At 33.8% G+C, this 12,680-nt stretch overlaps 1 protein-coding gene and 1 long non-coding RNA gene across 7 annotated transcripts; both read left to right on the forward strand.

The window, feature by feature from the left end:
- Positions 1-868: 868 nt before the first annotated feature.
- On the forward strand, positions 869-4,759 carry LOC107912603 (uncharacterized). The gene is made up of 3 exons (XR_005921165.1): positions 869-2,662; positions 2,731-2,832; positions 4,423-4,759. It is a non-coding gene; the product is annotated as an uncharacterized lncRNA (long non-coding RNA).
- Positions 4,760-8,712: 3,953 nt separating this feature from the next.
- On the forward strand, positions 8,713-12,581 carry LOC107912605 (scarecrow-like transcription factor PAT1). Of its 6 annotated transcripts, none has more exons than XM_016840854.2 (3): positions 8,713-8,987; positions 10,386-10,438; positions 10,600-12,581. In XM_016840854.2, exon 3 carries the CDS (start codon positions 10,686-10,688, stop codon positions 12,294-12,296), a length of 1,611 nt encoding a protein of 536 aa, XP_016696343.2. In that variant the 5' UTR covers positions 8,713-8,987; positions 10,386-10,438; positions 10,600-10,685; the 3' UTR covers positions 12,297-12,581. The 6 variants fall into 6 exon arrangements, with proteins under 6 accessions (XP_016696343.2, XP_016696349.2, XP_016696345.2 ...); XM_016840860.2 differs by having other exon boundaries at positions 8,718-8,928; XM_016840856.2 differs by lacking the exon at positions 8,713-8,987 and adding an exon at positions 9,031-10,063.
- The last annotated feature ends 99 nt before the right edge of the window (positions 12,582-12,680 follow it).

Raw genomic sequence — 12,680 nt, forward strand, 5'->3', positions numbered from 1 at the left:
AAGTGGTGGCGTCATTCTAATTCGAACCACCCAATAAAATAACATATTTTAAATTAAAAAAAAAACTCTTGACACATTAAAAAAGTGGTGTTGTCATACTTAATGGCTCCACCAAAAAATAGATTTTCTAAAGCTCCAAATTATTGAGAAATAACAGTATTTCTCTGATATTTATACAGGCGGTGTCTTTCTTTTTGACACCACTAAAAAATTGATTTTTATTTTGGTGGTTGACATAGCATATTGGTGGCGCAATTCTTTTTGACTCCATCAACTTTTATTGTTCATTTCAGGTCATTTATATATATAATCAGAAAAGTGGATCATTTTCATAATTAATAAAAAAAATTAGAATAATTTATATGAAAAAGCGAAGTTGATCCCTCAATGAGTCCTGTGTATCTAGCGGAACAAAGCTAGTGTACCATCCACCCTTTATCACACGCGAACCTAAACATGATGAATTTCACACAACACCACATCTTTGCTAGACACATGTATAAAGTTTATCTATTTTTCATAAAATATTATATATTAAAACGTTACTAAAGAAATCAAATCGAATCTTAATGTAAATAATATTTATCTCCGCAATAACTCACACGACTCTGCTCAACTCAACCAAAAAAAACCCACCCATTTTCAATGACTCACCGCGTTAATAAATCTAACAGCGTGTTTGGTTCGCCGTATTACCCAATCCATTACGCCCCGATTACGCGCGTATTACATTACGCCCCTAATTCGGCGTTTGGTTCGTTGTATTAGCCATTACGCGCGTATTACATTACGCCCCTAATCCCCAAATTCCCGTGTTTTACAATCCGTTCCCAAATCGTTGTATTAGCCATTACGCCCAGCCTCCCTCCCCATCTCTCTGTTTTACCCTCCCTCCCTACCCGACCCTCTCCTCTTCCGTCCTAATCATTTTCTCCTCCCATTTCCCACTGATTCCGTTGATTAATCTGTCGTCATCGTTTCTTCTCGTCTCGGCATCAAATTTCCCTTCCCCATTTCCTCCCAACACTATCTGCTCCGCACACCAAAACCCTCTCTTTTTCTCTTCAATATATTCACAAAATTGGAAATTCTAGTAGCAGCAGCAGCCAAAACAGTAACCAGCAGCAGCCCCTCTTTCTTCTCTTTCTTTCGATTTCACACTTCTCATAAATGGAACATTTCAATCAGAAAATGGAAAAGAGAAATCAGTTGCATGAGAAGGAAAATTACTAAGGTTGTTGGTTTGCATATTTAACTGGGTTAATCTTAGAAATCTTGAGGGAGAAAACTTGTGACATAATGCAGACTATTAGTTAGAACAGGAACTATGTTTGGTGATACCCTCTGAGAGTAGTAATTTTTGGTAATAGAGAGGATGGTTAAGCAGTACAACTTTCGATTATGACTGCAGGAGGGTCTGACTAGGACATTCATTAAACATTGGCTTAGGACTAATAACTATTTGTGTGCAAGAAGGTAGAAATATTTGTTAGTAAGACTTCTTAAAAATTGGATGTAGGGTTAATAGTATTAAGAAAACTGTATTAGTTGTATGTTTGGTGCCGCCCTGGTCTGTGAATGGTGATTTGCTCTTTAGGTGGGGATTTTGATGATTACCTGATTTTGGTTTATGCCTGTTTTTGCAAGCAGCATTTTGGCATCTATGTTGAAGCTAGTAGCCAAAAGAATGGAGGCTTTATGCTTGGTAGCAGTTTTGAGTAGTATTGAAAATTTTAGAAGGGGACAAAGATAAACACATACACACACATCGTGTAGGTGCAAACCTAAGAAGAAGAATGAAGTTCCTCTAGCAAGTATCTTAGCCAAATAAGTCCACAGAAGAATGAGCCATAGCTGTGTAGCCTTATTTGGTACTTGGTCTTGCAACAAGGGCCTTCTTCTTAATCTTCCATGATAAAGATAGTTGTAGAGATATCTATCAATATCTTGAGGGTGGCAGTGAGTGTTATACAATTGATGACTATTTAGGTTGATCTGATGTATTTGAGAAGTATGTCGTAAATAAAAGTAATATGCTATGTTTACAACTGATGGGAAATTTTGAAGTTCAGTGATGTAATGAGGTCGGAAATTTCCATGTCAAGATAACCATGTAGCATTTCCAACTTTTTCTATAACGTATCAGCAACTAGGGCTGTTATTCTTTTATTTTAGTCATAACCTTGGTGTTTGTTATGGTCATTGTAATGTCATTGCAAAGGTCGATGCATAATTTGGCTCCTTTTAGAGTTTCTGATTGTACCGGATGCACATCTGCCTTTGGAACCTCGAGTCAAAATGAAATGTTATGATCTTTTCTTGCCCTAGATTATTGAAACCTGTCCGGATAACATGATTAACACCTACTTTTTAGATGCTTTAAGCTTGAACATGCTTTATTGTTCTTTCATAAAACCGCAAATTTGTTGCTCATGTCTCAGCAATAGATATGAAAAAATTTGGGACTTGTTTATGTGTAATTTCTTTTTCCTTTGAAAACTGTAAGTATAACTCTTAAAATTGCTTCTGTACCTCTATGTTTGAATCATTGAAATTGCATTTGCTAATTTTTGAACTCATTGATATTCTCTTCAGTGGCTCTCTAAAAACATTGGTAAGAAAGTGGATAAGTCAGCTCTCTCTAATGGATCTGCAATGACAGGTACACCGTTTCTTGTTCCAGGTTACTATTAATACTCATTGGGCTAATTTTTGTTTTCATTTGTGCAGATAAGAGTACATCAGCACCATCAGGTGTTCCGACTGCTTCTCTTAAAGTCCTTCGTCCAGATACATCTCAGATGGTGATTTATGATCCAAGGCAGCATCATGGTACAAGCTTTTGCTTGAGTAAAAATATATGCCTGTGATTTTTTCAATGGTATTCTATTTTTTTTAGCAACTTCATTGGGCCACGAATGGATGGAGTATCTCATTTTGTCATCTTGTTTAATTATGGTGTTGACTTGTTCATATACATTGGTCATTAGCAGTATTAAACTTGAAACTAAAGATATCCTTTGCGTAGACTTATGCAGTCATTTATGCATGAAATAGGCATATGATTCTGTAGAAAAATTAGACCTCATTGCCTCAATAATCGTGTGGTTGTTTCCAATAGTTTTTTAGTTTCCTTTGCTACTTTAGGTTGTTGTCTTTGTTTTAATTAAAGTCTTATCTATTTGCTTTGGTCATTAGCGAGATTACAATAGAAGCTTTCAAGAAGTCCTTTTTAGAGAATTATGTGGTCATCTGTGTATGAATATTCAAGCACTGCTTTGATGTGATTAACAAATTTACTCTTCAGATTCTTTCTAGTGAACATCTGATGTAATTTGACTTGGAAATGAAATTAACCAAAACTATTGTTATTCATGTAAGTGATACGGGAAATGAGAGAAATTAAAATGCTCCGTAGGTTTTGTTTGTCTGATCGAGCTCTTCATTCTTAGGTGAGGTCATATGGCTGATTCTGGGATTTATCTTATTAGATGGTCTTTGATGCACACTGGTGAATACGAAGGATTATGAGATGTGCATGCGCCCGAGTAATTTATAAATCAAGCCTAAATCATTGATCTATAAATAGCAAAGCAGTTTTACTTAAAACTGTCATATATGTCTAGGAATATGCCTATTCATCTTTGTATAACTACCGTCGTGAATCTTGGAAATGGCAAACCAAATATGAGTATTAAGAGAAAAGAAATATAAAATGTATTAGAATGGTAAACGATAAAGAGAAAAGCTCAAGTTAGCCAAAGGGCCAGGCATTGAAAAGGAAAAGGAACCATAGAGATTCTCCAATTTTCAAAGTCAAGGGTGTTGGCTTAGAACGGGTCAAACATAAACATGTATCTCCTATGCTACTATTATGCGTTTAGAAGTGGTGACCCCTAACTAGCTTATAACTTTGTTGAAAACAGTATTGTATTAACTTCAAGAGAAATGATGCTGGGTGATCGTGTGGTGCAGTGTAGTTATATTTCCGTTTTCAATATATTAACTTCAATAGAAACGGTGCTGGTTGATCATGTGATGCGGTGCAGTTATACTCCTTGGTGTAACTTTTAAGGAATTATAGCTGTTAGGATTTTACGTTGTTTCTTTTTTCCATTCCCTTTTTTGTGTAATTTCCTCATCGAGATAGAAGAGGGAAGGTTTTGAGAGAGGCTGGGGTCGGATGTTTAAAATCTATATCTGATATGTACAACGAATTATTTTATTTTGCTGTTCTTTTGGGCTTGATAATGGCTTTAAAGGTCACCAGCTTTTAGCAGTTCTGCTCATTTACCTTCCGGCAATTGACATGACTTAGAGTGGCAAATGTTATGCTTTTACCTCTTATAACATTGAATTGTATGCTTGTTGAATCATATTGAAATGCTAGATACTTAACTGACTAAACTTGTTTGAATGTAGGAACTACAGTTCCATCAAACACCACTACTGCAATTCTTGCTGCTCCCAATTTGTCGAATCCCATGGCTACAGTTGTTGGTGCTGCTTCAAACCCATTAACCTATAATTTGTAGTTGAATTTGAATTATGATCCAAAATGCAACATATCAATGATGAAATACGGCGATGCATCTGCTTGAATTTCTCTGTCTAGTTGGCCTTTTAAGTCCCTTCTGATTTGGTATCCTTGGAAAATTATTTGTTTTGCACTCTTGGCATTTTAATATCATATTAGAATAACTAGTTTATAACTTTGGAGTAATGATTCATTGTAATTTTACCCATTTTTATATATTTCTTTAATTTTTAATTCATCACAAGGTTCATGCATAGGGGCAAAGCTAAAATCAAAAAATAAAAAAGAACCTCATTGAGGAAGAAAATTCAGAGAATAAGGTAAGAAAACCAAAAAATATAGCAACTGAGAGAATATACAGAGCTATGTTTCTCCGACTCTTCATTTTGCTTGAAGTATCCCTTTTTTATACCCCTGTCAGAGTATTCATTTTTCTTAAAGTATTTGGTTTCAACACCCATGCCCGACGATGAAAGAACCTCTTTGAGAAAGTTATACAATAGATTTATTATATAAATTATTTTAAATTATATAAATTCATATAAGAAAATTTATTATCAATAATTTTATGAAATTATATCTTATTAAATTATATGTAATAATAATTATTTTAAATTATACAAATTCATATAAGATAATTTATTAGTTATAATTATTTTAAGTTTTATTAAATCATATATTTTAATTAAAATATATTTAATATTAATCATTTCAAATTATCTTTTATAGTATCATATATTATGATTTGAGTAAATTCATATAAGAATATTAATTATTAAGAATTTTATTAAATTATATATTTTAATTATAATATATTTAATATATTTAATAATAATTATGTTTAAATATGATTAAATTATTTATTTTTGATAATAAATAATCTTATTAAAATTTAAATAACAATAACAATAATCATTTACCAAAACAAATTTATGCTAAGGGTATTCTGGTCATTTTAGTTTTCTCCATTATGCTATTACACCTCTATTACATTCAACCAAACACAGTTTTACTATTACGCCTCTATTCTATTACATTCAACCAAACAGTTGATTTGCTATTACACCTCTATTCCATTACACCTCTAATCCAATACACCTCTAATCCAATACAGCGAACCAAACGCACCCTAAAATTTTGCAAAGGTGCTGTTATTTTTTCTCTTTTAATCTTTTAGATTTTCGTGAAAAACAATTCATAAATTAGACAAAACGACTTTTGACCAATTGATTTAGGGTTGTTATTAAATTTAATATTTCAATATAAATAGAGAGAGAGACTAAGTTCAAACTTTTAAGTTTTCAAATTTCAATGACTGTTAAATATTAAATCTTTGTCCTTCTTAGTCTATTAACTTTTGAATCTATGAATAGAAAATTTATAATTCCTTAGTGGACAATTTTTTGTTGTTTATTAAAAGAATATATCTATCCATTAACAAATTCCTACTCGATTAATATATAATTTCGCTCTTAAATTTGTTTATTTGTATTTAGTTGGTCCCTAAATTTTCTTGAATCTAGTCGATCTTTGAACTTGTATTCCGTCAACCAAGCTGGTGCCTCCATACTAACACCATTAGCTTATGTTGACGTGACATTTCTAGCCAATCTAGTGCAACCACGTGGTAGCTTCTCAAAAAGCCATGTGCAAACATCATTTATATATTTATATATTAATTTATGTTTGCCATGTGGCACACGGAGAGGTTGTCATGTTTGGCTAGCAGTGCATGTCAGCACAACTAACGGTGTTAGTGCGGAAGTACCACAGAATACAAGTTCAAGGACCAAGTAGGTTGAAAATCTTTTTAAGAACAAAATAAGTAGAAATGGACAAGTTCAGGGGTCAAATTATATATGAACTCATTTCTATTTATATTTTTTGAGGTGATAATTTTATAGACGATTCATTAATGTTTATATTTGGTTAAAATAAAGTTTTTGTATTCTTCGAAAATTTGAAATTTAATTTTTATACTTTTAAAATAAAGAGTTCTACTTTTCAGATTCCAAAATCTATGTCTAACAATGAACGATATTAAAGTTATCCTGTTAAATTCAAGATCATTGCAACATTACTTTTTTAACTACATATTTATTGAGAGAGTATTTTTTTTTTATCTCAAAACGTCACTCTAAGAAATGTAACAAAAGAAAATTAATAGTTTTGAAATATGAAGAATAAATGAACTAAATTCCTAGAAATAAAGGTAGAAAAATTAAATTCTGAATTTATTTTAATTATTTATAAAATCTAATAGTTTTCTTATTGCATTCAAATTGGGGCGGTGTTATGGGCAAATGGAAAAATACTGCTTTTATTCCCGTTTGAAAAATGAAAATTTTTAATCAACACTACATTTTACCCTTTATTATTAACTTAATACTTTCGACTCATTCAAATCAATTATATATCCCCTTTTTAACTCTCCTTCCTTAATTTGAAAGTTGTTTTTGATGTGATATATACATATCCTTCTAATTCTACTATTATTTAACTGGCGGAGCATAGTAAAGACTTTGACTCACTCAAAATAATAAAACATTGATTTAACCCTTCAAATTTTATAAAGATGATAAAAATATACAATTTAATTTCACCTATAAAAAAAGTAAAAGTAAAATAAATAGGTTAAGGGTATTTCTTGAAATTGGATGATAAGTATGGAGGATGAGTCACCAAAACATACAGAAGTAAAATAGGAAGATCAATGGTTAGGTTGACAAGACTCGTAGTATCCTCCAAGCAATGAATCAATAATAATGATAACTTAGACTTAAAGTCACATTAACAAATAATATTTAAGTGGTGTGGCCCACTAGCTTTGGGGAGGGGACAAAGAAGAAACAACTTATTTCTTAACTTTGGGTGTTACCTCAATGTTGGATTTTCTTTTTCTAAAACTAATTTCAACTAAATACATCACTTCTTTCCATTCTTACCAATTTAACCTTTCTCTTCTTCTCCAATAAACAACCATTAATTTTATCATTGGAATTACTCTTATCTTAATCAAAATATTTTGTTCTACTAACTAATCCAAACAATAGAATTTAAATTCCGCTCTGGTAAAAATTTCAATCGAAACCAACTCTACCGTTAGATTTCATCCATATTGCTTGAAATATATTAACGATGTACTAGTCGGTATAGAAAAGAATATTGACAAATTTGGATTTATTGACGAGTGGATTTGTTAAACATTGAATAGTATTTTGTATTTTAATTTTATTCTTTCATATTTCTAAATATGATTATGTAGGTGTTTTCATTTTTTTTTATATATTTTTATAAAATAAAACCTTTTCAAAGCAATTTTAATTTTTATTTCAAACTTTAATAAGTTATATTTGTGTTCTAAAGTTTTATATATTTATGTCCATACATTTTATTGTTTATTATATACTAATTTTTAAACACAAATATATGTTTTAAATAGTACATACGCTTCTAATAATAATAATTTCAACACTGTATATTTAGTCATTAAGTATAGTATGTTAAATAAATATTAATTTTAACCCTTAAAAGAAAGAAAATTGCATCTATGGAATGGTGTTTAGAATTGAAGTAAAAAGTAAAAAGTTGGGCTCTCTATAATTACAGACATTTTTTTTCTTCTTTCTTTAAATAAGTTGAATAAGCAGATTGAGTGTTAATTCAATTGGCATAGAGATTATTATCAATATAAAAGAAGATGAGTTTAAACGTACTTCAACATATTATCCTCCTATTAGTATTCTAAATATAACAATAAAATAGAATGTTCCATAAAAGTAGAGTTGAAAGGAAAACCCAAAATTGGATATTAAAAGATAAAGAGAAGATGAAATGAAGAGATCATGTTCAGACATAAATATATGTCATCATAATCTTTGGAATGTTATTTTAATGTATGGATGTGATGTCTTTGATTGGGGCTTTTTGAAAATATTTTAAATACTCAAATTTTAAGTGATACTAGAATATTGATAATTTTATTTATAATATAAGTACACCAACCATGAGTATGCTTACTTTATTTTTCATATTAGTTATGTAAATATAAAATGCTTATTGGTGGGGGAGACAATAGGATACATTTGACCAAATGTGAAATTAAGAAGGGCATTATGGTCCATTCAACAAATCCAATAATAATAGTATAAGTAACTTGCAAGACAACTCACAGTGTGTGTTTTAATTTTGATGTGAAGGGGATTGAAAATGCAACCCTTTTTCTTTTAGTTAATAAAAAAGGAATGCACATGCTGATGTGACTCTTTACAAGAAAAAAGAAACCAAAACAAATCATATGCTGTCTCATTTCCAACCTGCTTTCCATCTCTCAAACCCTCTGTTTTCTTCAACTTCAATTTCACCAAAAGCTGAAGATTCCTTAGAATAAGGTGCGGTGCCCCCATTGATTTGATGTTGGAATTGAATTTGTCCTTTTTTTGAATTTAAGGTTTGCTCTTCTTCCTTCATTGATTTTTTCTTTTTTTTGGGTTTAGCTTTGTTTTGGTGATTGAACTTGTTTTAAGGGTTTCTTTATTGGGGGGGGAGGGGGGAAGTGTGTATTTTGGGGAATGTATTGAATTTTGTGGAAATGGTTTGGTGAGGATCAACTAACAGTAAGATGGTTTTCAAGAATTTCTAGTTTTTGGTTGGAGGTTTAGTTGTTTATACTCCAAGTAATCTGCTCTTTCTGATGTTCAAAGTTTTGGGTTTTTTTTTTTTTGAAAAAAAGAAGCTTGAAATGGCTCTGTTTTTGTTCAGTTTTCAAAGATAGACTTCCTTCAGCTCTGCAACTGCTAGAACAGGGTGCCTAATGAATAATATGATCTAGTGCTGGAAATGTGTTTTTTATTTACTTATGAAGTGCTAAATAAGTCGAACTCTGAGTCTCTGACTTTATGGAGCAAAACTGAAGCTGTAATTGGAGTAAAAGTCATTTATGTGTAGACTGGAATTGAAGTGTTGAGTTGTGATGGTGGATTTTCATTTGGCTAAATCTTGTTCAAGTATCTAACTGATTTACTTATTTAATGATTGTCTCCTTCTGCTAGAAAGTTGTGTTGAATAGGGAGGTCCCTCATGTATTAACCTAAGAAAAGAATGTAGCAGGTAGAGTAGGTTGGATCATTCGATTTTGTTTTGTTAAGAATCATCGCATCCTCCTTCTTTGAAGGTTTAGGAACCTATTATCGAAGTGGTTTTAAGTAGCCAAATTTGCATCTCTCATCTTTACGAATCTGGTTGATGAGGAAGTGTTTCGAAGATGTCGAGATTTCATCTCTGATCCCATCGATATGTAACTGTTTCTTGATTTCTTGATATAGGTTTGTAGATGTCAAAATTTTCATATCTGTCTAGCTAATCCATGGGGGAGAAAAGGGAGATAATTTAGCAATCTAGAGGGTACATAGAAATATCAGTATGATTTTCAGTACTTTTAAGTTTACGAGTCTGAATCACTTCATTTGAGTTGAATAAAGCCTGGCAAAATAGGAGAGAAATAAAAGCTTTGTTTTGTTTGCATAGGTACATACATATATATATGTATTCGTATATAATATTCACTGCTTATTCTCTGCTTTAAATCTACAGCAAGAGGAAATGGAAGAAATAAAACCTTCTGGATTGTGATTATCTGTATTCACTGATACGTTCTGTATATTTATGAACCTTAGTGTTTCCTTCCCCACTTTGCAAATAAAGTTTGATACTAAAACAAATGTTTCACTTAGTGTTCCCTCAAATTGACATTGAATGTTATTGTCGGTCAGCATGCTGAATCTCAAACTTGTGTTACAACCTCAGTGCTGTCAGTCGCTCTTGCTGAGCTTCTTTCAATATTTTGCAGATCATAAAGAGACAGATGGAAAGAATCTGGGCTGTCAAGGCTGAAGGATCATGGTAATGTTCATTTGTCTCTCATATGTTTGCAAGCAGCATTTAGCTTATAAAGAGAATGCAAGGTTTCTTAAGTTACTGCTATTATGATGGTTTCTTAAGTTACTGCTATTATGACCATGATGAAAATTCTGAATTCTGACTGTTTGGAATTTTCATTTTAGTTGGAAACAGTCCTGCCAGTCTCGAATCCTTTGATTGCTCCAACCCCCACAAGGGGACAGAAACTGTTCTGGCAAGCTGTCCATCAATGCAAGCATCCCAGCAACACAGAAGCTCAGTCATGGCTAGCAGATTGTACCATCAAATAAAGCAAGAAGTCGAGCCTGAGCCCTACTGGTTCCCTCAACTCCCACCTACTGACCCCTCTCTCTGCTATAGTGACGGATTCCACTTCTCTGTTGAGAGTTCCAATGAAAATTTTTGCACTTTGGAGTCATCCTCTGCAAATGGCAGTTATACTGCCTACAACTCTACATCACTTGTCGGTTTCTCACCAAATGGAAGCCCAATGTCACAGCAAGATTCTCAGTCGTATCCATCCGACTTGCATCACTCTCCTGACAATAATGGTGGCTCTCCTATTAGTGGTTCCTGCGTGACCGATGATGTAAGTGATTTGAGGGATAAGCTGAAAGAGCTGGAAACTGTGATGTTGGGCCCTGATTCTGATGTTATTGACAGTAAGACCTCACTAGAGATGGGCACCTGGAGACTTGTAACAGATGCAATCTCCAGAGGGGACTTAAAACAGGTCCTTGTCTTTTGTGCAAAAGCCCTGTCAGATAATGATCTCTTGATGGCACAGTGGTTAATGGATGAATTACGCCGAATGGAGTCGGTTTCTGGGGAGCCAATCCAGAGGTTGGGAGCCTACATGTTGGAAGGGCTAGTGGCACGACTAGCCTCCTCAGGGAGCTCAATCTATAAGGCTTTGCGATGCAAAGAACCAAAGAGTGCTGATCTATTATCTTACATGCACATTCTTTATGAGGTTTGCCCCTACTTAAAGTTTGGCTACATGTCTGCAAATGGAGCCATTGCAGAGGCCATGAAAGATGAAGATAGAGTTCATATTATCGATTTCCAAATAGCTCAGGGGAGTCAGTGGATCACTCTCATCCAAGCATTTGCAGCTAGGCCTGGTGGACCACCCCATATCCGAATAACTGGTATTGATGATTCCACATCTGCATATGCCCGTGGAGGAGGCCTAAACATTGTGGGAAAGAAGCTGTCTAAGCTTGCAGAGTATTTTAAAGTGCCATTTGAATTCCATGCTGCTGCCATGTCTGGTTGCGAAGTCCAGCGGGAACACCTTCAAGTTCGACCAGGAGAGGCTCTAGCTGTAAATTTTGCTTTCATGCTTCACCACATGCCTGATGAGAGTGTCAGCACTGAGAATCATCGTGACCGACTCTTGAGGCTAGTTAAGAGCCTGTCTCCGAAGGTTGTAACCCTTGTGGAACAGGAATCTAACACAAATACTGCTCCATTCTTCCCAAGGTTCCTGGAGACATTGAACTATTACACAGCCATGTTTGAATCAATTGATGTGACTCTCCCCCGGGAACATAAAGAGCGGATCGATGTTGAGCAGCAATGCCTGGCAAGGGATGTTGTTAACATCATAGCTTGTGAGGGGGCTGAGAGAGTGGAACGACATGAACTCTTGGGGAAGTGGAGGTCAAGGTTCAGAATGGCAGGGTTCACTCCTTATCCTCTAAGCTCCTTGGTTAATGCCACCATAAAAACACTACTTGAGAACTACTGCGATAGATATAGGCTTGAAGAGAGAGATGGGGCTCTGTACCTTGGTTGGATGAATAGGGATTTGGTTGCTTCCTGCGCATGGAAGTGATTTACATTTTTGTCCTTTTACTCTCTTTACTATTGTCCTCACACATTTGAGAACAGGGGACTTGAGCTGAGGGCCTCTTAGTACCCTGTTCTTGTACCATTGATCAAGGCCTCTGGCATGCATGGAAGTGACAATGATGCTTTTATTGTTAGTGTTAATTTTAGGAGACTGGGCACTACCTTTGGTACATAGTCCTCTTTCTCTTAGCTGCCAAGAGCTTATAAGCGGGGTTTCTTTTTAACCATGTACTTCTTATAAATTACAGGTTATCCACCTTTGCAGTCATCTCATTCCATTGTTTTCTTTGGTTCGCAAGCTGTCATGGAGGTCCTACCGACAATGTAGAAAGAAGATTAGCAGCCATAAAACCACAAATATGTTATT

This window comes from Gossypium hirsutum, chromosome D11 (genome assembly GCF_007990345.1).
Source record: "Gossypium hirsutum isolate 1008001.06 chromosome D11, Gossypium_hirsutum_v2.1, whole genome shotgun sequence".
NCBI lineage: Eukaryota > Viridiplantae > Streptophyta > Magnoliopsida > Malvales > Malvaceae > Gossypium > Gossypium hirsutum.